This window comes from Sorex araneus, chromosome 1, assembly GCF_027595985.1.
Source record: "Sorex araneus isolate mSorAra2 chromosome 1, mSorAra2.pri, whole genome shotgun sequence".
Taxonomy (NCBI): Eukaryota; Metazoa; Chordata; class Mammalia; order Eulipotyphla; family Soricidae; genus Sorex; species Sorex araneus.
Window position 1 is genome coordinate 257,105,786 of NC_073302.1, and position 27,240 is coordinate 257,133,025.

A 27,240-nucleotide genomic window follows, 5' to 3' on the forward strand; every position below is an offset into this window, starting at 1 on the left:
AGAAAATGGACAAGGATTTTCTCATGTATAGAAACAACTAAATGCATTCAACCAGTTCCCCCTCATATAATAGCACGACTAAGCTAGTGCTTTTCCAAACAAGCGCTTTTTAGCCATTCCACAGATGTTAGACAGCAGTCAGCAACATTACAGTTAGTTAAAATTCACCGCAAAACGTTGAGAATAACCTTACCATGTCATCTGTCAGTGTCCTAATATTTAAATGCTGCAAGTGAAAAAAAAATCAATCATATCAGTAATTTATAACATTTTTTGGTTTCATTTAATAGAGCACATTTTAAATTCTACAATGTTAGGTTGAATGCAATTAAATTCCTGACAGTCTAATAAAAATGCATTATATATTGTTTAATCACTTTCTCAAAAAAGATGGACAAAAGTTACCCTGAATGTGGTAGTTTGCTAAAAATTTCTTGACTTTGTAATCCTCATAAATAAATTCTCCCAATTAATAACAGTATTACCATTAAGTTTACAGACATAAAGGACAATGGATATAGAGATTTGAATAAGATTTCAGATAATTTTTCATATTATAAAACAGTGAAACTTTAAATCTATCATTAGCATGCAGCATAATAGATAATGAAGTACTTTGCTGGCTTAATTAACTTAAACAATTCTAGTAACGAAGAAGAGAGTACTGGAATGACTATTTGCATCTTCAACATCAGTTTGATTTATCACCAGTGGTGACAGTAGACACTTTAATTTCATTGCTAGCTTTTTTGAGAACCCTTTTGCTGATTTTCTTGCTAGACAAACATAAGGCCACTTTAGAAAGTGAATAAATTAGTTTCCTGCAAAGCAAGAGTTCAAAGGAAAAAAGCATTTAGGGGTACAAAAAAAAAAAATCTAAGTTTTCTCAATTCCAGATTTTGTTAGCAAGTAACTGGAATCAATTTTCAGTTCTCCTTTCTCCAATTTTAGAATTACATCTTGACAAAGGCAGACAATGGGTGACATACATTTCCTAAACAGGCTATCAGGTCAATTTTTTATGTACAAAGGGGCATTTGTACGTCATCCTCTAATGGCAGAGAGTTAAATTCAACATTAAACAGAATAAAATTTTCATTTTTCATTGATATTATAGGCAGGAATATACCATTATGTTCACAATTCAACCTAATGGATGATCCAAATTTAAATCAAGGGCCAACGGACAGATCTACAGAGCTAGAACACCGACCTACCATGTTTGCGTCCTCAAGTCCCATCCCCAACAACACAGGCCTGTACCCCGACTCCACCACAAACACCACCAAATATGTCCCTGATGGCCCCCAAGCACCCCTGGGCCTGAGCACTGAACACCAGACAGATAACATCACCCAGCTGCCCCCCTCCCTCCACCCACCGAGCCTCACTGGGAGTGGCCCTTATTAAAATGAAATTTGAATCACTACCCTACCTCTCTTCTTCAGCAAGGTACTACCTTCCAGTGCAGAGAAAAGAGGAACTGGCAGCTCTCAGAATGAGCTTTGTGCATATCAAAGAGAAAACAGCTCTAAGTATGACCATAAACAAGTAGGTTCCAGACTAAGCAGCACTTTGAATTGGACTAGCCTGACCTAGTCTAGTACTTCATCGTATTTCATCCTGGGCTGTCCAGTTCGCTTTCCGTCAATACCATCTTCAGCCTTTGAGATGAACAAGTATTCACAGAGGTGGTAAGTGGAGACGGGAACTGAGGCAGGACTACAGAGCGTTGGAGGTACTTACGACTAGAATAACTCACAGCAGGACCACTACTAGAATACAACTCACAGCAGAAAGAGCACTGAACAACAGTCAGGTAACATCACCACTACTAGAATTCAACTTACAGAGAAAACAACTGTAAGTATGACCATAAACAACTAGATTCCAGACTAAGCAGCACTTTGAATTGGACTAGCCTGACCTAGTCTAGTACTTCATCGTATTTCATCCTGGGCTGTCCAGTTCGCTTTCCGTCAATACCATCTTCAGCCTTTGAGATGAACAAGTATTCACAGAGGTGGTTAAGTGGAGATGGGGACTGAGGCAGGATGACAGAGCGTTGGAGGTACTTACGACTAGAATAACTCACAGCAGGACCACTACTAGAATTCAACTTACAGCAGAAAGGCTATGGTCCAGTCTGGCTGCGCTCTCTGCATACTCCTGATAATTGAGCTTTCCAAATTGCTGCATTTAGCTAACTACATCTCTGTTTTCCAAAAGGAGGTACCAGAGTCACAACTCACAACCTGCCAGAAAAGGGTCAATCCAAGTTCCTCTGACAAGAGCACTCTAAGTGGCCTATGCTTAAACAGTAGGTCCAGAGAAAACATCCAGCTGAAATCCTTTTTTAGAACAGCAGGCCACAATAAAGAGAAAACAACTATGAAATATTCCCAAATATCACTCTATGTTGCCTAAGGAAAATGTCATAAAGCGATGTTAGAAAAGAGACAGTGAAAATAGACAATTGTGAGAGAAATGAGTTGAGGACCCAAGCAAGATTTATGATCCAAAAACTGCCAAGAGATCTCAAAGCTGAAGTACTAGATGGGAAAAGTAGGAAGGGTAGGTGACATGATGTAAAATCTCAAAGATGGGAATATTCAAGAGGAACATCTTTATGTACCTTTCAAGGCCTAAAACTGAGCTAGATAGCTTTAAGAAAGAGAAGTCAGGATAAAGAAACTATGGTACATCTACACAATGGAATACTACACCCACCAGGAAAAATGAAATTTGCTTATAAATGAAAAAGCATGAAGAGCATCATGCTGGATGAGATGACGAGGAGAGACAGACATAGAATGATTGCACTCACTTGTGGGATATGAAAATTAGTCTCTCACAGTATGAGACTAATACCCAAGGGCAGTAGAAACCAGGGCCAGGAGGATGGTCCAGGTTGGCAGCTTGCCAGCAGTGGAAGGGAGAGGGCAGTTAGGATGGAGAAGGGACCGCTGTGACAATCATGAATGAAAATGATCACTGAACAAAAAACTGATTGCTGAAAGGAGGTAAAAGAATATGTGTGATAACCTTTCAGTACCTTTATTACAAGCCATAATGACCAAAGGGGGGGGGGGGAGAAAGGAGGGAAGAGGAAGGAGAGAGGAGGAGAAAGAGGAGGAAGAGGAGGAGAGGATGAGGAGGACGAGGATTGGTGGTGGGAAATGTACACTGGTGAGTGGATGAGTGTTGGAACATTGTGTGACTAAAACCCAATCATAAACTTTATAACTATGCATCTCATGGTGATTCATTCAATAAAAATATTTAAAAAAATAAAACGAGGGGGTTAGAGAGATAGTACAGTGAGTGAGGTACTTTCCTTGCATGCAGATGACTCAGGCTTGATCCCCAGCATCACGTATGATCCCCCATGTACCACCAGAAGTGACTCGAGAGCACAGAGCCAGGAGTTATCCCTGAGCACTGTGGGGAGTGTACCAGAAAGAAAACAAAGAAAGGGGCTGGAGCAATAGCACAGCGGGTAGGGCCTTTGCCTTGCATGCAGCCAATCCAGGTAAGATTTCCAGCATCCCATATGGTCCCCTGAGCACCTCCAGGAGTAATTCCTGAGTTTGTGAGCCAGGAGTAACCCCTGTGCATCACCAAGTGTGACCCAATTAGCAAAAAATAAATAAATAAAAATAAAGAGCAGTCACTAGCGTAGAAACAGAGGTATAAGAACAACTTTTTGTTAGAGGTTATTTTTTCAAATCAACAAAGTTTTTAAAGTTATTTTGTTAAATGCATGGTCTGCATTTTTTAAATACATAGGCATACATAAGACACGCCTAGTTGCGGGGGCTGGAGTAATAGCACAGCAGGTAGGGCATTTGCCTTGCATGCGGCCGACCCGGGTTCGAATCCCAGCATCCCACATGATCCCTGAGCACCGCCAGGAGTAATTCCTGAGTGCAGAGCCAGGAGTAACCCTTGTGCATCGCCAAGTACGGACCCAAAAGGCAAAAAAAAAAAAAAAAAAAGACACGCCTAGTTGCAAACTTCAATATCAATCTTTCACGAAAAAGAACATGAAATGGATTACAGTCAAATTAAAATGCAGGGATAAGCTTATGTGAAAAAAATAAGAAAACTCAAAAGGGATGTAAAAATCCAGGAGGTTTAACAGTCTAAGAAAAGCAAGAAGCTAAGGCCAAATTCATCATTTCTTTTCATCTGTAAAACACCCATTGATTCTCCCCACCAGGAAGAAAAGTCAGTAGGGCAGGAAATGACAGAAAATTCAAGGACCCATGACAGAACCAGGGATATTGATTCACAATGAAAAGCACTAGAAGAACTTTTCAAAATTTTATTTCTGCATTAAAGGAGTAAAACCCAAACATGTTTCGCCTCAAAATTTAGCTTTCAGAAATGATACAACTATTAATACACATGCAATCTTCAAGACGTTATTAAAGACATAGAGCACTAAAAGATCTAAATAGAAAAAAATCATGAGTGATTCCCCCTAAAAACTAAAATGTTCAATAAGCTCCCTTCAAACTACTAGGTATGGTATAATTGGCAGAAAACTTAAAGATAAATTAAGCTATAGCCCACTGTAACATTTTTCCAATGTTAATTTATTCAAGATACCCATTATAAGTTTGCATTACCTCAAGGTTCTACATGTTTATGGACTTTTCAAAAAATGGAAGAGGAATATAACTAACAAACTCCTAAATAATTCTGAAGAGGTATGAACTTCCTTTCAAAGATACAAGGTGGCATTCTTCATTAAAAAGAGGAGAAAACATTGTAAATATATGTTTATATATTGCTTTTATACAATCGTAATACTGGTATCTGATTAACCAAGACACTTTAAAAAAAAAAAAAAAAGAAAAAGTGAGGTTTTCTTTTTCATCACTACCAGCAAGGATCATTACTATAAGTCCTGGTTGCTGAAAACAGCAAGTGTTGGATTGTCAATTCAGTTCATGCCTGGTATTTGCCACTAGTCACATCAGAAAGAAAACTGAAACATAAAACCCACTATTTGGAAACAAACAGAAACATTTAAAACAACAACAACAACAACAACTTAATATCAACTGTGGCATTTTATGCGGAGATTCTCCAAAAAAATAAATTAAATGCACAAAGTTTTAAGCATACTGCAATGTGAATGATAACCTTTACTTACGTTTACTGGCCTATGAGTCTATGGAAGTTACTGAATATTACTGGTGTTATTGGACAGAATAAAACTGGTGATACAAGAATGTAAACAGTTCTGTACAGAGGGCATTAGGTAATTGGTTAAGATACGGCATTTACACATTTATTACAGGCGCTGAGAGTATACAACCACCAAGAGAGTACAACCAATAGGGCACTCGCCTTGCACAAGGCCACCCGGTTGGATCCCAGCACCCCCTATGATCTCCTGAGGAGACCCATCAGGAGCGATCCCTGAGTACAGAGTCAGGAGTCAACCCAGAACATCACCACATGTGGCCCAAAAGCCGACAAAAATTAAAATAAAACAAATTAGACCTATTTTTCTAAACCAAAACCTCACCCTTCTTCCTAGGAGCCCAAGTTCCTCAACTTGCTGCTCTATGTGTTCCCTCAGAAGCAATATCACGTAAAGGCAACAATGCCTTCTGCTAATAGTATCTTAGAGAAATGATCAACAGAATCACTCTGGAACTGAGAGAAAAGGTCTTTAGAGATTCTTCAAAAGAACACAAAAACCAAAATAAAAAGGGGTAGAAATGCAGAACAAAGAGCTCTATACTCCCATTTAAGCTTCAAAACATTTATTGAAGACAGTACAGGAAGCCAAAAATAGATCTGGAGTCTTCAGAGCACTGTGCAAAATGCTGTATATATCGAGGGGTGTGAAGAGGCAGTCACCCCCCACGAACTTCACTTATAAATAACAAATCCCAAATACACGGTTAACATACCAACAACTGAACTCCCTCAACTCCACGTGCAATGGATGAGCCCAAACCCAAAACTTTCGGCAAAAGTTTCCTTCATTATTTAGCAACATTTTTTTTTTAGTTAGCAGGGCACACAAGATCTGTCCGAGAATGTCATTTGCTCTATGACAGTCATCATAAAGGGTCAGATTGGCAGGCTTGAATAATTGCCATCAGAGGCAAATGCTTGATAACAGCTGAATGTAGATGCTAAATTTACATTCCTTTAACTAGGTCAACATGAGGGGATTACCAAAGGAGGGATACTTTCAAGACTAAGCAAGCTTCCAAATACACTTGTCTCAAGTCCAGCTCTCAAAAACTCGTCACTCTGCATCGGCTGATTTTGAGGTTGTGTTCTAAGATAGACATGAAGATTTTCTGGGAAGTAAATTACAGGGCAAGGGCTTAAGTATCTTCATGCTGACAGGAGCTGACAGGCAAAAGCTGCTGCAAACCCAGGACTTCATGAATCTGTTCTACACACCACCGCCATTAGGCTTAAATAGCCTCTCAAAGGGCTTGCAAGAGTGGCTCACGGAAGGGAGAGGGGAGAAAGTCAACCAGAAACACCCCAAATAAAGCGCACAGATAAGAAGTACATGCTAATGTCAGTGTAAAAGAGAGCAGTTGGGACAAGTTTTACTGCCATGAAGCAGTTGAGACAGGTGTGGCTGCCATGAAGCATTACTACCAGATAATACTTAGGGAATTCAACCATCTCTGGTAGGTAGGAAGAGACCTTGCAGCATTCACTCAAATACCTGGTCTGTCTTTAAAGACTGACCATAAATCAGTGGGATCAGCATACACTTAGCACCTAACTATCAAAGATCATTATATCCGACCCTGCCATGACACTATTTGCTTAACAAAAAAGAGTAAAAGTGCAAGTTATGGACACCGGAAAGTTATACTGCAGGGAATAAAGCTCAGAACCTTCTCATTGGAACTGGTTGATAAAATGCTAATGTGTTGCTCACATTGTGGACTAAAGATCCAAATTATTCCTCGCCACCACTACACTTAGAAGTATGTTTTCTAACCTAATAAAACATCTGGGGGCTGGAGCGATAGCACAGCAAGTAGGGCGTTTGCCTTGCACGTAGCCAACCCGAGTTCAATTCCCAGCATCCCATATACACTGCCAGGGGTGATTCCTGCCTGAGTGCAGAGCCAGGAGTAACCCCTGTGCAATGCCAGGTGTGACCCAAAAAAAGCAAAAAAAAATAAATAAATAAAACCTTCTGGTTTATCTTACTGTCGGCACCAATTACAAAGATTGTAGAAATGTAAATCAGTACTACTACTAAATATCAAACTAAACACACCTACAGAATCGAAAGATCATCACCCAAGTAACCACATAATACACTTAGATGTGAAATTACTCTTCAAAGGCTCCAGATTTAACATCTCAGAATGGTCCCAAAATAACACTGACACTTCCATAGCACCAAGGACAAGAGCAGAGCTGGCTATTTGATACTACTTTAAAAAAAAAAAAAAAAAAAACTTTTAAGTTGACTGGCTCGTTATGTGGTCTTTTTTTTTTTTTAAGTGAGAGACAGAAATGGGAGTTGTTAGAAACAAGTAAGAATTGGGGAAAGTTCTCCAACTTCTTTTAATCATGTATTCAAATCCAAGAGAAGCACCTGTCCATTACCCAAGGTTTCTGCATTCTCACACACCCAAGAACACAGACCTCCCTTGTCCACAGTTCCTTCCTTGTAAAAGAGCGGTGGGGACCAGAGCAATAAATAGTACAATGGGCAGAGTGTTTGTCTTGTGTGCAGCCAAGCAGGGTTCAATCCCCCGCATCCCATATGGTCCCCTGAGCACTACCAGGAGTGATTTCTGAATGCAGAGCCAGGAGTAATCCTGAGCATCACTGGGTATGACCCAAAAAGCCAAAAACAAACAAACAAAAAAGGGCTGTGGGAAAAAAAAATAATCAGCTTTCAGTAAAAAGGTATATTCAAACAGCCACAGAAGTGGAAAGGTGAAAGACTAATACCACGAAAACAGGATTTCAAAAGGATCAAAAGGCTGCAACATAAGAGCAACAACCATCTCTCCAGGAAAAACTAATCATCCAATTATTACTAGGCACTCTCAGATTACATACACATGACACCTAGCAAGATAAGTTTCATTCTAGCAGAATAGATTTATTTATTCTTTTTTCCTTCAATAAATTTAACATTGAAGTAAAATTAAAAGGGAAAATAGAATGGTTAACTTAACTACAGGGCTTCAATTGCCACTTCTAAAAGGCGTTTTCTTCAGCTGTTCCAGTTCTGTTCACCTACACTGCTAGATCAAAACGTCTTCAACAATAGTTGCAGAAATCCACAATACTAATCCGTGAACCACTTTACAAGCCTATTTGATTTTCCAGGACTAGATCTGAGGATCCGAGACTTTTTCATCACAGGGAAAAGACTGAAAAGTATTCGCTGTGGAAAGCGAATCCAAACTACTCACCGAGATTGCCCTCTACCTTCATTCCTGGCCATCTCGACTAGGCACAAACTTAAACAAGGTATCACTGAGGCTAACAACACTACCAATTATTCCACATATACATTTGAGATGGATTTTATTGTTTAAATCATGACTTTCCAGTAAATTTTCTACTTTTTAACAATTTGGTAAAATAAATTTCATGTTCACACATTTTAACCAAGCAATAATTCTAGAATCTCTACTTTGAAAATGATGTAAGAGTGCAATCAAAGGTTTCTATTTCTATATGTATCACTATAACATTAAAGATATTAGATTTATTATCAACCTAAAACTTCCCAGAAGATGGTAAAAAATTACTCTGTCTTATGAAAATGCTTACAATACAGTATTACAGAAAAGTTGTTTTTGAAACTGCATATGCAATATAACTCCAACTTCATTAATGAAAAATAAGATAGAAATCACTGTTAATTTTATATATCTAAATTGTAGGACATGAAATATTTTTCACATTTTCTTCTATCTTCCCAGTTGTCTAAAAAGAGCCTATTTTTATAATGAGAAACGCTTTAAATTACTATGGATAATACTTTCTACATCAAGCAAAAAATATAGATTCATTCCTTTTCAAATAAAAATGTATGCACTAGTCAGTAAAAGTAAAAATGAAAATCTAAAAAATCGAATACTGTGAATAGACTTCTTAATAGGCTGTTTTTAAGGCATATTTTCAAATATGTCAGAATACATTAAGCACATTATTCATTTGTTTTCTAATTCACATATATAAATTAACCAATCTCAAAACGCTCCTTGGTTTTGTGAATTATTGATGTTGTCACCTGCTTGAGACTTAATTCCAAGAAAAATATACGAATCACTACATCACAAGCACAAATCCTTTTGACACAAATTCAATTTCTGTGGCAACAATAATATATTGACTTAGCTTTATTTTTCCATTTTATGACACTTATTAATGGCACAGATGAAAGAAATCTATCATTTTTCTTTATTGTTAATGTAAACAATCTCATGCCATCTTGAGAAAGTTAAGGTAAATAAATATACCCCTCATTTGATAGCCTATAAATTAGAAAACGATGCTAAAATATGAAATTAGAGATTTTATTTTTCAAATAAGACCTAGTCTCATAATCTTAATTTTTTTCTCTACTCCACAATTTAATTAGGTTACCAACATGCACCAGACATTACATAAATATAAACTGGGCCTAGTCCTTGTCTGTAGGGACTTATAACCAAATGAACAGCAAGACACATGAATAACCAAAGTGCAAAACAGTGAAATAAGCATGACAGAGGTATGCAATGGCATATGAGCGGAAAAAAAGACAAATCTCTATGTTTAAATACATGCTAAATGACTTATGAATACAGTAATGATCTAAGAATAAAGTAATTTTTGCCATGTAAGACAAGTAACACAGAATTGGTTCTTAGGGAATGTGACATTCCTAAAACGTTCACTCAATGAATATTTATGAAACATTACTATGCTCCTAACAAGGGATTTGCTAGTAAATAAAAAATGATTATTTCCTAACTGGCACAGACTAAGTCACAGAGAGTCTTAAAAAATGATGAGCACGCGTGGACAAATCTGTTGAGTATCGAGCCGAGTGAAGTTAGCTGAAAAGAGAGGGGGAGACACAGAATGGTCTTTCTCGTGCATGGGATCACTGTAACACTGTCATCCCATTGCTCATCGATTTGCCCGAGCGGGCACCAGTAACGTCTCCATCGTGAGACTTGTTGTTACTGTTTCTGGCATATCGAATACGCCACGGGTAGCTTGCCAGGCTCTGCCTTGCGGGCAGGATACTCTCGGTAGTTTGCCGGCCTCTCCGAGATGGGCGGAGGAATCGAATCCAGGAAGGCCACATGCAAGGCAAACACCCTACCCACTGTGCTATCACTCCAGCCCTAATTTTTTTTTTTTTTTTTTTTTTTTTTTTTGCTTTTTGGGTCACGCCTGGCTATGTTCAGGGATTACTCCTTGCTCATGCACTCAGAAATTACTCCTGGAGGTACTTAGGGGACCATATGGGATGCTGGGAATCGAACCCAGGTGGCCACATGCAAGGCAAATGCCCTACCTGCTGTGCTATCACTCCAGCCCGTGCATGGGATATAAAGAAATAAAGTAGAGGTTTAAGAAATACCCCAAAGCAATAGAAACTGAGAACCTGTCCTTAATAAAAAAGCATGGCAAGGCAGGAGATGGAGAGAAGACGGCGACATTAAGACAAGGATGGAAGAAAATGGACCCTCTGGTGGAGAATGTGCTGCTGGAAGGTTGTATGCATGAAACCCTAATTTAACAACACTGTAAATCACAGTGCCTAGAATTAAATAAATGAATAAAGAAAAAACATGATGAGCGCTCTGGGGGGAAAAATAATACAAGTAGTGATGCAAGCTAAGTCGGCAGAATTGAATGGGAGGAAGCGGAGATTCCAATTACCAGCATGGGAGATTAGAGCCAGCATGGGCCCACTGAAAGGGAGCATTTGCTCAGAGAGAAAAATCACACTGGGGAGTCAGCTACATGGTTGTGGAGGGAAATGTCAGAGAAGGAAGAGGCAGAGTGGCAGGTATGCTCCAGGAACCAGGCCTGCATGGAACAGGGTGGGTGAAGGAAATCAAGTGAAAGAAGAGAGAGCGGGAAGTGATCCGCTTACTTTAAAGACACGGGCTCTTACTAAACGGATGTCACAAGCGTTTGATGATGACAACATTGTCTCACAGTTTTAATTATGACTTAAAACAGCAAAATAATAGCAGAATCAATCATGATATCCTGAGGGAAAGAAAAGAGAAAGAACTGTTTTCAAGTGAACATCTCTGTCAGCATCCTTTAAGGTTGTTTGGTAGTGCTCCCAGGAAGCTCTCACTAGAAAATAGTAGAAACCCACCACCGCCAGCCTGCAAACACTGGAAAACCCACAAAGACAATTTTTTGGAAAGATGCAACTAGTTCTATTGCACTGACAAAAAGTATTTTTTTAAATATAGGAACCATCTGAGGAGGCAGAAGGAACCAAGCTAGTTTACAAAAAAAGAAAGAGGGTTTGGGGGAAATTTTAATTCTAACAGAAACCTCGAGCCCCTCAGAAGTCAGCATGAGCCCCGAAGAGAGCTCCTGCGGGAGCTGCACACAGATGAAACCGCCCCGCTGGTGTCTGAGCCCCAACCTCGGGGACCCCCTCAGACGGCATCTGTCTGCCCGCTACCTTCCAATATTTGGGTAGGTGTCTTTTCCTTGTCAGTCAGCCTCCGTCTCCTCCCTCTCGGCGGCCGTGCTCAGCCTTCTTCTGCTACCCCCCCACCTACCAGCATCTTAAGTGCTGCTTTCCTCCAAAAAGCTTCTTTAACACCCCCTGCATTCAGCCTGCCCGGCTCCGGCTCCTATGCCTGTACACTGTCTGCCTTCTGCAAGGGAGACGCAACCCACCTGCATTCTAGGCTCAGGCTCCGCAGAGCGGGACTGGCACCCGGCTCAGACACAGGCCAGCTCTGCTGCCGCCTGCACTTCACCCCAGCGCCTTATCTTATCTGCCCTGGGAGGACGGAAAGCACCTGCGCCACAGGCTTGTTGGGAGACTCGGAGAAAGCTCGTCCCAAGGCTCAGTGGGGAAAACCTGCGAAGCGCGAGCTCTACCCTCCCAGGGCGTGGGGAGCCCTTCATGTTCTCCCCCACCTTCCACGGAGAGCCCCAAGGCACCCCTTGCTCCACAGACCTCCTAATTCTGCTAGACGGTACCCAACAGTCTCCTCCCTTCTGGGTCCTGGAATTACTCTCTAATTTATATGGATTGAATTCATTGTTCTCCAATTCACTGTCCGCTAATTCATATGGATGAAAAGTCTTCCGGTTATAAGTTGCATGAAACATATAGTTGAATTCCACGGTGGGTCAAGGGGAGTCCCCCCCCCCCATCAAGGTCTACTCATTTTGTAGGCCTGGCTTTTAGGTGTTGTTGGTTTTTTTCCCCCATTTTGTTTTGTTTTTTAATAACATGACAGCGAACATGTTTCACTCATTTCCCATATTTCCCAAAGTGGGTCACACCACCCCTAGGAAGGTGGGGTGGGGGGGCCTGGGGGGCGCACAGATAGTTTGTTTCTAAAAGGGGATGTTAGAAATTATAACTTTAGGAATCCCTATTTGCTCTACCAAGGCATAGTAAACAGTTTCATTTTCAACTTAACTACTCCATAGAAGTAGCTGAAGACATTGTTTTCTTTGCCTAATATAGACTGGCTGATATACATCCCAGATCAAGTAAATCAAAATACCCGAAGGGAGGGACCGTGATAAATTTAAAGTTTTCCATAGGTGGCACTAATGTACAACCAGGGTTAGAAACTACTACATTGGACTACATTGGACATACGACTACAGTCTCAATCTGCTCGCCGCAAGACGAGCACAGAGGAAACATAAAGATCTGCACCTGTAAACTGAACTGCAGGGCACAGTCTCTTCTCTCTATTACGGAATTGTGCCAGCAACCTTCACTGTCCTTTATGAGCCAGCCAGAACCACAGCTGGCATGAGCAAGACTCAACGCTTAATCCCCAGCAGAGCCAATCACATCCTCTCTGAGAAATCTGCACTCTCGATTCAGACATGAGCATCTGTTCTTGCAGGAACCAACAACATACATGGATAGATAGACCAAAAATGGTGAACTCTGAGCTCAGTTGTGTGAGCCTCGAAACAGGGGAAGCCCCAGTGTGCAGACACACAATGATAGATCAAAGGCTTGGTGATAAATAAAATGAAATGGGCTGACATCAAAGAAGCCAGAAGAGAAGTGGTCAATTTTCAGTGACTGGGTCCAAACCCTCATGAGTGCCAGCTACAACTCATCTACCAGCTTTTATTTTCCAGCTACACTTAGCGTGTATGCACGATGCCAACAGACACCCTTGTGTATCTCTGCAATCGCCCTTTTCAAGCTTAAACTAAGTGTTGTATGGGGGCGGCTGGGGGAGGCTGTTTCAATAAGCCAAATAGACCTAGACTAAGACTGAACCCATGATGACAAAATGAGTCCCTAAGCACCCATGACAGAGCCTGCCTCAATGTCCTTATTACCATCACTTACTGAACACTTGCCATAATTACTAATATATCCAACAACCCTATAAATTAGCCATTATCCCGGTCTTTAAGATCAGGAAATTGAGTCTCTCAGAAGCAAATTGTCAAAGCTGGTGAGTGCTGGGACGCAAACCTTGATCACTGACCCCAAAGTCCAGGCTCCCCCATTATCCTTCCCCCAGACCCCTCCTGCTATGATGGGGCAGTGCTGCCACCAAACCTAGAAAGAAGACATGCCATGGAAATAAAGCAGTTTCAGTTCTGTTCATGGATCAAAAGAATTTGGAAATGAAATCTTAGCAAGAAAGATAATTCTGATTGGATGCTCACAGGGTGTTACAAGATAGACTACACCATATTCAGGGGTCAGAGGTATAGTACAGGCTTTAAGGCTTTTGCCTTGCACAGAGCTGAACCCCATTCGATCTCAGGCACTGTACCTGGTTGCCCCAAGCACTGCCAGGACTGACCCCTGAGCAGGGCCAGGACTGGCAGGTGTGACCCAAAACCTTCATCTCCCCAAAGAAAAGTTCCGGGCTATGTAGAAGAGGAAGAGCTCTGGAATTTCTCACACCAACAAAGGTATGTTCTGCTAGTGACAGGCATGACCCATTGTTTTTTTATGCTGTTTTCTCCACAGTCTAATAAAAATGTAACACAGCTTTTTTACATACCATTTAGTATATATCACAAGCCTTATTTATAACCATGCTCTCCCAATTCAAACTGAAGTATAAGGCACAAAATTTTCCATGTACCAAAATGCCATTAAGAAGAAAAAAAAATTCCAAGTCAGAAATTAATTACAGGACAATATCAAATTAAATTAAATCTCTTTATGACCTTTGTTGGGGAGGGAGGGGGGCGGCTACCTGGCTATGCTCAGGGCGCATTCCTGGTTCTCTGCCGGGGGGATCACTCCTGGTGGGGCTTAGGAGACCCAGACAGGGTGCCAAGGGTAGAGCTTGGGTCTGGCTCTGCGCAAGGCAAATGCCTTCCATGCTGTACTATCTCTCTGATCCATAAAATTTATTTTTGATTATAACGTTTTACTCTTTTTTAAATAACTTAACCACTTTTCTTGCATAAAGTGCTATAATTTTTTTACTATCACTCTCTAAATAAGTGATATTTTAAATAAGTGAAAAAGAAGACCCCATATTCACAAAGTTAACATCTAAAAATGGACCCAAGCCTTTGCGGCCCAGCGCGAGATCGACCCCGGAGGCAACTGAACCACTTTGGACACGAGTGGCGCCCCCAAAATGCCTCCAAACTGTGTGCTGGGAGCTTCTGGCCCAGGCGCTGCCAGCGAGTGATGCAATTACCAAAAGAATTTTCCTTGGACTTCATATAGAAATCCAAAACCGCGTGGCTGCGATAGCAGATATTGACAATCAATATCTCTTGATTGTCAGCAACGTGTAAATGTTCCTTTTTGGCAGGGCTTAACGTGGGGGGAAACTCCAAACAATAGTACTAAGTTTTTTGTTAAAGGGTAAAAGATTGTAGCGATAGAATTTTAGGCAGAATTTTCCCTGGACTTTATATAGAAACCCAAAACCGCGCGGCCGCGGCAGCCTAATGTCATCTAATCATCAGCAATATGAAATGGTTCCTTTGTAATGGGTTGGACTTTGGGGGGACCATAATAGGGTTAAAGTTTGTAGCGACGTGTAATTTCTGGCTGTACTTTCCCTGGACTTTATACAGAAATTCAAAGCCGTGAGGCTGCTGCCATGGCCGCGCAACCTAATGTCATTTAATCATCACCAATATGAAATGGTTCCCTTTTAACGGGTCGGACTTTGGTGGGAAATCCTAAGAAGAATAGTAAGTCTTTTGTTGAAATATTGAAGGCCACCAAAGTGGTAGCCATCTCTATAGACTGAACTAAGCCATATCCCCACGCCGGCTGAGAAGAAATATCCTTCTTTCTCGGGAAGAAATGCGGCGTGGCGTTAACCATAGTATGATGTCCATTAAGCTGACACGGACCTGGTGGCGTGGGAATCGGATACAAGGGAATAAATTATTATGTACTTGGAACAGCGGGACGCTGGTGGAACCTTGAGCCGGGGCCGATACCAGCGTATTACTTTTGGTTCCAGAAACTGCTTGCAGACATTCTACCAGACTATCAACTAAGCCAGAGCCCCACGCCGGCTGATGACGAGAAATAACCATCTCTTTTGGTTTGTTTTCCCTTTGCCAGGCAGCGTGGTGATTACTAAACAGGCGTGATCTCGGTGGCGCGGGACGAGGGGGGAAAAAAATAGAAAAGTTATGTAACAAACAGCGGGACTTAATATCTCTACATTCTCAGCAATGGAGAGCCATCAAATGCTTCCTTGACAGTGGGACTGTCTTCTCTTTTTTGGGGGGAAACCCTAGCAACAATAGTGAATTATGTGTTGAAACATGGACTGTAACCAAGATAAAGCGTAAACGAAATGAAACTTATCACTTACAAGGGCGGGGATTGGGGTTGCGGGAGGGGGCGGGAGGTATAATGGGGTGGTTGGTGATGGAATATGGGCACGGGTGAAGGGAAGGGTGTTTGAGTACTGTATAACTGACATAATCCTGAGAACTTTGTAACCCTCCACATGGTGATTCAATAAAATTTAAATTAAAAAAAAAATTCATCTAAGGCAATAAACACTTTTAGCATTTTTTAAAAAAATAATAAATAAATAAAAAAAATAAATAAAAATGGACCCAAGATCTGGCCCTGAGCCACCCTCCAGCGCTGCTCCTGGTTTTCTCCCTTTCCCAAGTCAGTAATCGAACCCTGGACGCCACTTCCCCCACACCCGAGCCTCAGGCATCTCCTCGGACCCTGAGCCGCCCCACTTCCCAGAGCACCATACCATCCGCCCCTGAGCCACCCTCTAGCACGCTCTGGGTTTTCTCCCTCTCCCAGGTTTCTGCCCGCCCCCCACCCACATCTGGTAGTGGGCGTGGCCTCCGCACAAGTGGGCGTGGCCTGTTTCCCTGCACCACTTGGAAATCATATCTTCATTTCCATCACCCAATTCTGTGGAGACTGTCCTGACCATCTCAAACACATTAGGACAATAGTCCAGTAGCGTATTCCAATTGCACCATAACACTGGTGTCACTAGAAGCTGTACAAGTCCAATATAAAAAAACACCACATCCTCCGAAGCTTCCCTAGAGACCTCACCTAAGCCACTGAGGAGCATCTGAGAGGAAGAGGGCAATACTGATAGTGAACTGAAAGGTTCCACCACCACACTACTAAAAAAACATGAAGAAACAACGAAAATCCCCACCACAAGGAGAAGATGATGAAAAGGGTCCAGGCGTCTCAACAAGCACTACCCACAAAAATGATCTCTCTGATAAAGAACTCAGAGATGAAATATTGAAGATGTTCAATGAACTCAAAGAAATGGCTCAACATATATCCGGGAAATTAAAGAAGGACATGAAAGAAACAATGGAACAGACAGCCGAGAAAATACAGGGAGAAATGAGAGCAGAAATAAAAAGCTACAAAATGAAGTGTCATGAAATAAGGATTCTGTGGATGAAATTAAAAACTGAGTGGGTGCCCTCAATAGTAGAAGGGCCACAGCCAAAGACAGAATCAGTGAGCTTGAAAGATGAGTTGCAGGAAGCTTACAGGCAACAACAAGCAATGAGAAAAGACCTCAAAATAGCACTTAGGTGAATCAGAGACTTAGGGGATGATTTCAAGAGGAACATTAAAATAATCGGAGTACCAGAAGGACAGGGAGACAACCCCAATAAAAAATCCACAGTTAAAAATATCATTGCTGAAGAGTTCCCAGAGCTGGAGAAGGCAGGCATCCAGATCCAAGGAGCCCAAAGAGTGCCAGCCAAAAGAGACCCTAGTAAAAAGACTCCAAGACATATCATAGTCAGAATGATGGATGCCACAAATAGAGACACAAAGAAAGAAATCACATACAAAGGAGCACCCCTTAGATTTATAGCAGACCTATCAGAGGAAAACCTCCAAGCCAGGAGACAATGGGGGGTTATATGAAAAAACTCAATGAAATGAATGCCTCACCAAGAATACTTTATCTGGCTAAACTCTCACTCAAACTTGAAGGAATGATACACTATTTCATGGATAAACAACAGCTCAGGAACTTCAGACTCAAAAACCAAACTTAAAAGAAGGCCTAAAGGGGCTACTCTAAGACAAGAAAACCTACAAGCACAACAAACCCCTACAGAAAGATAGCGCAAAACCCATGACAATAATTTCCCTCAATGTCAATGGTCTAAATGCACTAATTAGAGACACAGAGTGGTAAAATGGATTCGGAAACTAACCCAACATTCTGCTGCCTATAAGAAACACATCTGAACAGTCAGAACAAACACAGACTCAAAGTTAAAGGATGGAAAACAATCCTACAAGCAAACAACTCCCTCAAAGAGAGCAAAAAACCTGGGGTGGCCATACTAGTATCTGACAACCTAGATTTCAGGTTGAAAAAGATGACAAGGGACAGCAAAGGCCAATTTTTACTAGTCAAAGGATATGTATAGCAGGAAGAAATCACACTCCTAAATGTGTACGCACCTAATGAGGGACCAGCAAAATACTTAAAACACCTGCTAACAGATTTTAACAAAGACACTGCTAACAACACATAGCAGCTGGAGACTTCAACACTGCCCTATCACCTCTAGATAGATCTACAAGATTAAAACTCAGCAAGGAAACACTGGCTTTGAAGGAAGAGATAGAAGAGAGAGGGCTAGTAAATCTATACAGGGCTCTGCATCCCATTAAAAAAAAATTCACATTTTTTTTCCAGTGCACACGGAACATTTTCCAAAATAGACCATATGCTGGGTCACTAACATACCTCAATAGAATTAGGAATATAGAAATTGCAACTACCTTTGCAGACTATGATGTGTTGAAGATAGAGGTCAACCACACACAGACTGCTGGTGGGAATGCCGAATGGCTCAGCCCTTCTGGAAAATATTATGGAAGCTTCTCAGAAAATTAGAAATCGAGCTCCCATTTGACCCAGCAAAACCACTTCTGGGAAAATATCCCAGAGATGCAAAAAAGTATAGTAGAAATGACATCTGCATTTACATGTTCATTGCAGCACTGCTTACAATAGACAGAATCTGGAAAAAATCTGGGTGCCTGAAAACAGATGTCTAGTTAAAGAAACTTTGGTACATCTACACAATGGAATATTATGCAGCTGTTAGAAAAGATGAAGTCATGACCTTTGCATATAAGTGGATCAACATGGAAAGTATCAAGCTAAGTGAAATGGGTCAGAAAGAGAGGGACAGACATATAAAAGATTGCACTAATTTGTGGAGTATAGAGTAACAGAATGGGAGACTAACACCCAAGAACAGCAGAGGTAAGTATCAGGAGGATTACTCCACAGCTTAGAAGCCAACCTTGCATGCTGGGGGAAAAGGCAGCTCAGATAGAGAAGGGACCACCAAGTAAAGGGTGCGAGGAGGCCCTGCTCAGGATGGGAGAGGTGGGCTGAAAGTACACTATAGACCGAACATGATGGCCACTTAATACCTCTACTGCAAACCACAACACCCAAAAGGAGAGAGAGAGAGAGAGAGAGAGAGAGAGAGAGAGAGAGAGAAATAGAGAGAGAGAGAGAGAGAGAGAGAGAGAGAGAGAGAGAGAGCAAAAGGGAATGCCCTGCCACAGAGGTGGGGTGGGGTGGGGTGGGGTGGGGTGGGGTGGGGAATGGGGTGGGGGTGATGGGAGGGATGCTGGGACCACTGGTGGTGGAAAATGGGCACTGGTAGAGAGATGGGTACTCGAAAAGCAAGCATGTAAGTTTGTAAGTCTGTAACGGTACCCCCTCGGTGATTCACTAATAAAAAAAAATTTAAAGGACCCCAAAAAGTGGGGAAAAATACAATACAAAAATTTTTGTTTAAGAAAAGGAGCAAGGGAAGACAGAGACCAGATTTCCAGCTCTGACATGCAGCTAAGATCACATGGAAAATCTGGTCCATGTTTTACATTTCCTTAGAAATATTAATCAAGCAGGATGTCATTATTATGTATCCCAAGCAAGAAGGCCAAGGGCTGGCACATTAAGGCTTCTTATACATAACAGACGGCCTATGGAGTGTACAACCCAATAGATTGTAGATGGAAACCAGTAGCCTGGATCATTTGATTCCTTTTATTTTAACAATTCAAAATGTAACTGGCCTTCTCGGCGAAACCTATTGAAATACACAGTTTCCTCTCCTCAAAAAATGTAAAGGCATTTGTCATCCAAAGGTATGTGGAGAGCTAAATCCTTGAATAGGATTAGCTACACAACAACATCTAATAGGATTAGATACACAGCATCATATAATGACATCATGAAATTCATCATGTTATCAAAAAGATTGGAAATAATAAGTATGGATGATGCAGATTGGTGCACTATTGGTTGGATGACAAACTAATATAGACTCTATGAAAAACTGTATAGAGATTCCTTTAAAAATTTAAAAAATGGGGCTGGAGAAATAGCATAACAGGTAAGGCGTTTGCCTTGCACGCGGCTGACCCGGGTTCAATTCCCAGCATCCTATATGGTCCCCTGAGCACTGCCAGGGAGTAATTCCTGAGTGCAGAGCTGGGAGTAACCCCTGTGCATTGCCGGGTGTGACCCAAGAAGCAAAAAAAAAAAAAAAATTTAAAAAATGGATATATCTCATCACTTCTCGGCCTTTTGGCTAAGATCATGTGTAGTTAAAAATGGATATATCACATGATCCAGGAATACCATACCTAGGCATTTATATGAGGGGTACGAAAACACTCGTCCAAAAAGATCTTTGCACCGCTTCATAAGAAGCATCCTCCACAATATAATCAACCTAAATACCTAAACTGGCAGATGACTGAATATTCAAAATATCCTCAGTGGAATACCTCTATGAGGCTAAAAAAAATAGAATTGGGCCATTCTGGGCTAAACCGATGGAACATAAGGTAATTATGCTAAGTGAAGTAAAGAAGTGAAAGACAATTTCTCATCTTGTTGAAATTATTGTCTCATGCTTATGTTGAATATAATCAGGAACTGACAAAAACCAGCAAAACGAATTCCTAGACAGGGGGGAAACTAAGGTGGATACTAGAAGAAAGAAGTAGAAAGAATGAGTTTTTTGGAGTTTTTTTTTTGGGGGGGGGTCTTTTGGTAGAGGGACAAAACAAATGCCAGGTGCAGTGACTCCTACAGGCACATTAAGGTTTTATACTGTTCCCCTGAAATCCTACAATACTATGACAAGTCAGGGAAAAAGAATGACAAGTCAAGGAAAAAGAAAAAAACTAAACTAGATGATTAAAATAAGGAGCCAGCAACAGGCATAAATTAAAGCAGAGGAAGAGTCTGTCACTGGAGTTTGAACAGCAAAATTGGGAGGTGGCTAATCTATACCAGCAATAATACTAGGAACAGAATCAAAGGAGGCAAAAGGGGCACCGGCACAGGGGCGTGTTGATCTTGCACTGAGAATGACAAGACAATCCAATAATCACTTAGCTTTCCTCCTTTTGTCACACTCGGAGATAGTCTGATTAATGTGTTGTCCTTCTAGAACAGGAAAATAAGATAACGTTCTGCTTTTGGAAAGCGTGGTGTGAACAGGTGGATTTCTAAAGTCAGACAGCAAGCTCCAGCCGCCGCCACGGCCCACACTGCCCTTGGCCACCTTCCAGCAGCACCAAAGGCGCCTTCAGCAACGACTCTCCAGCAATAACCCAAGTGTATTTGTAAAGGACTTCTAAAAGTACATACTTTCATGTTGATTGTGGCACCACTCAAGCACACTAATAAAACAAGTCAATAGGGGTTATGGAGAAGGCAGCAGCTGACTGCCGCGGGCACGGGGAAGTCTCCAGTGATGCTAATATCTCAGTACAAATTACTGAGGCCTGCAAACCTCACAAGGACATGAAGATAATTTTCCTCCTGGGCCTGCGTTCCCCCTCTCCCCCGCCACCTTTAACTGAGATGTACCTTACATATACATTTAAGACAACACAATGCGTTGAACTGACAGATTCATTTATTGCAATATAAGAATACTGCAATAACTTCAGCACTGTAACTCTAGCCTATATGCCTATCATGTATATTTAAAGAACAGGTAAGACCTAGTGTCTTAGCAATTTTAAAGTACAGAATACAGTCTTGACTATAATCACCATGCTAGACATTAGATCCTAGAGCTTTCACCCATCTAAGTTTTTAACCTTAAACAATATCTCAGAAATCCCACCACCTACTCCCTACAGCTTCTGGTAACTAACATGTTTCTTTCTTTTTTTTTCTACAAGTTTGGCTTAATTAGATTCCACAGTTAGATTATATCATACATTTTTCTCTCTCTATCTGATTTATGTCACTAAGCAAAACCCCTTCCAGATCCATCCATGTTGCCATGGATGGTAAAATGCCCTTCTTTCTCGTGGCGGAATAATATTCCACTGTGTGATACAGATCCTCTTTGGCAGTCAGGCATTTTCAAGCAGGAATAAAAGGCTGTATTGTGGGTAGGCAGTCTGGCTAATAGATGAAAACTCATAGCATCACATGAATATAGGCCAAAGTCCATCATTAAGTTTGAGGTCTCCCTGGCGATGCGTGGAGGGGGTACCAAGAGAAATATAGCCTTGCACCATCAGTTAGGTGCTCTAGCAGGACGATGAAGCGGTGCTCAGTGCTACTGGACCCAGCAGCGTTCAGGAGGAGATCTGGTGGCAGGGACATGCATGTGCACTCCAACCCTCTGTGCTATCTTCCCAGCCACAACTACTTACTCTAAGTCAAAGGAATTAAATACATTCAATACTTTGGCAGGATTATCCACATGTGGCTAGTGACTCTTAATTTGAGCAAAGTAAAAAAAAAAAAAAATTGCATTATCACCCAGTTCTACAGAACAGCAACAATCTAGAAAGTAATAAAAGCAAGAGAAAGGGAAGAGTTCATGCTGGCAGAAGACAGAAGGTAAAATGAGAAAAAGATCAAAGAGATCATGCTTGGGAAAACTTTAGTTAAGCCCCTGGGAAGAGGGTTCAGCAAAGATCAGAAGGGAACAACACTTTAGGACAAAGCTCTGAGAAGTGGTGGAAGAGGAGGACAAAGTTCTGAGGAGCCGGTGCTCGCGCTAAGATGAAGGCAGAAGATCAGCCACCGGGTTGCAGTTGTTGAACTGCCAAAGCAAGTTCCGTGAATGACAGAAGCAAAGGCAAGGCTGGGGGACTCAAGAGCGGCAGCCCAATCCCTCCTTCGTGAAGGCCCTCATTCCTTCAGCAATGAGGGATGAAGAACATTGATGAAGACCAGAAGAACATGCCAAGAGCTCCTTTTGCTCATGTGCTAACCCCCATTCTAACACGCCTAGAGTCGTATAGTAACCAGGATATCTAACCTGCAGTGTATACACTTTTCCCATTTTATAGAAGAAACAAAAGAAACAATAAAACATTGACAGTCACACAGCCTTAAACTACAGAATCAAAACCTAAAGCTGGTTCACCCCACAGCTGGACTCTATAAAGATAGCATCAACGCCTCATTAACACTCATCTCTATTAACACCTCACACCTCCCTTTCTCCAAGTCAAACTGGGCCTGAGCCTCAAGGGGTCAAGGACCAAATTGAGTCCACCTGTGTTCTGAATAGGATTAAAGGATATGCTAATATTTACTGAATAAATGAAAACAATGAACTCCCAGAGTCTGGCTTACAAGGTGAGGGCAAAGGTTATGGGAAAGCTGTGAAGGCAACTGGTTTTGCTTGATATTTCTATTGGAATGCAAGGCATTCGAACATTTTAGAGAATGGAGCATCCCTTATAGAACAAGGCAGGGTCAAGAACAGAGGTAAAAAGGTTTCACCTGGTAATTCACAATACCCTTTCGGTAACAGTCTGGCAAACTCAGGGCCTAAAAGAAAAAAAACGGAAAAAGAAAAGTGCCATAGATGCAGGCTGGGGGGTGCATTGGTGAAGGGAAGTGGTGGCTGGTCAAGGGAGAGCTTCTGGATCCTTAACAACATTGTCACTTTGTATCTCATGGTGATTCAATTTAGAAAAAAAAAAAAGGTTAAGCTGAATAGGAAATAAGACATTTCTCATGTGGATCTTGGTCTTGAAAGGACAAAAGAATGAAAAATAGCTGCAGATGTACATGACGGCTGCAGTAGACAGAAAGTGAGTAAGTTCAAGCAAGCCGCTTTAATTTCCTCTCAGAAGATGTCAAGGTGAGTGCTAAAAGTAAATGTGACCATTTCTACAATCGTTTAAGTGTGGGCATGAATTGGATGCTCTTCACACACAATCACTAAAGAATATAAAGAGCTGGAATAGTACAGTATACATGCCATCCCCAGAGCATCATCAGGAGTGACCCCAGGTCATAGAGCCGGAAGTAATCCCTGAGAACTGCCAGGTGTGCCCCAAGCTTCCACCCACCCAAAAAATGGATGTTGTGGAACAAAAGCAAAGATCATAAATTTCACTCTGCACTATACACTGTTGGACTTTTTGAGAGGTTCGGATTACTTTTTTTCACTTTAAAAAAAAAAAAAACTATTTACAGCAAAAGGGAATCAGGACCATAGAGAAAATAAACAAAGTGATAAAGATTTCGCCCAAATGCTGTGAAAAGTGAGAAAGGAAGTGACCACAGCGCTAATTCCAGCCAGACTGGCTGTGTTCCCATACGTCATTCCCCATTCCCAGCTGTGGCGCCTCCAGAAACCCCCCAGAATTCTCTTGCTGCTTCATTTCCATCATGAGCCAACATAAGGGCGATGAGAGAAGTAGGTACTTCACAGCGTTGTGTGAGGATTCGGTGATTAAAATAGTGCCCAGCCCACTGTGAGAGCTGGATAAATGTAGCTATTGTGATGATGATTACTATCCACCAGCCCTGGAGGACTGGGCTAATCAGTGGGCCCATAAATACCCCATGTCTAAGGGCAGAAGTTCACGGCTCGGAGGGACTGTCACCAGCATGGAGCAGCTCATTTCGGACAGAGATGCCTGTCGAGGTTGCTCCTGGCTTGGAGATCTGAGGCAACTGGACAGAAAGGCCAGAGGTTCTCCCAGTTAATCAAATTCTATCTACCGTGAGGTGGAAGGAGGCGATCAATTGGAAGGTACCCTTGCTCAAAAGCCAGTCCAGGGTGACTTTTGCACAGTGTGGGCTTAGTGGGGACTTAGTGTGGGAGCAAATATGTCCAGCAGGAAACAGAAGGAGGGGAAAGAGAGGCAAGGGACGAGAGGCAAGGGGGTAGAGATGAAACAGAAGGGAGTATACACAGGGAACAAACCTCTGGATGTGTACCCCTTCCACGGATGGGCGGGGTCCCCTGAACGCAGTGCAGTTATCCAGCAGGAAAGAAGGAGTGAGGGGAGGGAGGGAGGTGAGAGGAAGAAAAAGATCAAAATGCTGTCAATAACTGAGTTTCTGACATATATTCTTTTCAACAGGTTCAGGAGAGTTCAACACATCCCACAAAAAAGGTGAAAATATGATTTCTTCTACATATGGGTCTTTGAAAACAATATTTTTTAAAAAGTGCTAATAATAAGAGTCATGTATTAACTGCTAGGCTCTATGTATGAGGTACTGTGGCAAGCATTACTTCAATTAATGCTTACCACAATCTATAAACACAAATACTGTAATCACAGCTGTATTTTACAGATAGTGGCACAGATATTTCTTAAGTTCCCCAAGAATATGCAGCCATACTTCATACAGTCCATGCCTGTTCATCCCAGTATTTCAGAGCTCTAAATTGCAGGTTCCTGGAGGATATGCGTTGAAAGGTCCAGTTCAACAGTGACACACTATGTTTCTGGGAGACATTATATGCGTTTGCCCACCACCACTGAAATACTTCAACTCAAAGAAAGATAGACACTCAAATTTAAAATAATCATAAATAATATGATTACTATCGATAATAATTGTAGCACTATAGCACTGTCATCTCATTGTGCATTGATTTGCTCGAGCGGGCACCAGTAACATCTCCATTGTGAGACTTGTTGTTACTGTTTTTGGCATATCAAATAAGCTATGGGGAGCTTGCCAGGTTCTGCCGTGCGGGCAGGATATTCTCTTGTGGTTTGCTGGGCTCTCCGAGAGGGATGGAGGAATTGAGCCCAGGTCAGCCACATGCAAGGCAAATGCCCTATACCCGGTGCTATCGCTCCAATTATTCATTATCAATAATTAATTATTATCAATAATTATTATTAATAAAATAGCTAGATCAACAGAACAGACAGTATAATGTCAGAGAAATTTGGCATCTGTGGTTTTTTTTTAATCAGTTAACCATTCACCTTCCCACTATAAACCCAAACCAATACAAGCAAAAGAAAACTGACTTGAAAAAGCTCATATATGTATGAGTAAAGCAACTAAAAGTCGGTTCATAATAACATATCAATAGGACAAAAAATTCTTCTCTCTGAGTATTGAAGAGAGGTCGACTGAGCTAGAACACGGTCATAATTGGGGACCATCACCTTTAATAAAGAAGCAGTCATGTTGAATTTCTAAGGCAGATTATGGGCATTCTAGCTTTCATGTTCATTTCTCAAGCTGTCAAATTTTTCATTAGAAATGAACTGTAATTGTCATTATGAATTGCATTCTAAGACCTTGATAAACAAAAACAGTTTAATACCACAGTGTGATCCAATCTGTAATTAATGTCACCAATTTGCAAATCTTACTTAAAAGTTGAATATTATGAAATTTCATTCTATGAAAATTAAATAAACTTGGATTTTGCCAATCCCATCTTGGGAAAATTCAGTAACTACAGGACAAATTCTCTACTTCCTTCTTAATAAAATTAGCCAAATTGAAAAAAATATTATGGATTTTATAATTAGACTAGTATCTGTATCTTACTAAGAGTTTCAAGACACTCTACACATATAACCAAAAGAGATATGTATATGTTTTTTTGGCTGTGGTGGCCCCGGACAATACCTGAGTGACTCTAATAGCCCCCAATATCTCTGGGATGAGAAGAACCACACCACTGGGCCCAAGGCCTGAACCATCAGTCCCATAGGGCAGGGCTGAGTATCTACAAAAGTAGTCTGAGAACCTCTGAGCATGTTTGTGGATCTGCCCAAAATACAGAAGTGGTAAAAGAAAAAGAAGCTTGGGGCTGGAGTGATAGCACAGCGGGGAGGGCATTTGCCTTGCATGCGGCTGGCCCGGGTTTGATTCCCAGCATCCCATATGTTCCCCTAAGCACTGCCAGGGGTAATTCCTGAGTGCAAAGCCAGGAATGACCCCTGTGCGTTGCCCAGTGTGACCCAAAAAGCAAAAAAAGAAAAAGAAGCTCAGTAAGTCCTTACCTCAAGGAAAAGAACAATAAAGGTTACACAGTGATGAAAATAGGAAGAAAACTGGAAAATGGGATTTATGATGTTTCTTTCATTTCTGAAATTTATTGATGAGAATTTGGAGTTTCACATATCTCTTCTGTATAGCAAAACATATTTCCTAAAGACTATAAAGAAGGGCCCAGAGCCATAGCTCAGTGGTTTAGAATTCCCACCTTAAACATTCGGTCTTAAATTCAAATCTCTCTACTGCCGCATACGCCAAGCAATAT

The 27,240-nt window shown here is 41.3% G+C and overlaps 1 protein-coding gene across 4 annotated transcripts in view; it reads right to left on the reverse strand.

Annotated features, from left to right (window-relative positions):
* DIAPH3 (diaphanous related formin 3) overlaps window positions 1–27,240 on the reverse strand; it is a 517,599-nt gene that overhangs the window by 480,224 nt on the left and 10,135 nt on the right. Inside the window, exon 2 of one of the 4 annotated variants that reach the window (XM_055141208.1) lies at window positions 194–226. The exons of the other annotated variants lie outside the window; for them this stretch is intronic. Within the exon in view, the coding sequence (XP_054997183.1) occupies window positions 194–226 (33 nt within the window). The remainder of the gene's footprint in view (window positions 1–193; window positions 227–27,240) is intronic. 4 annotated transcript variants of the gene reach the window in all.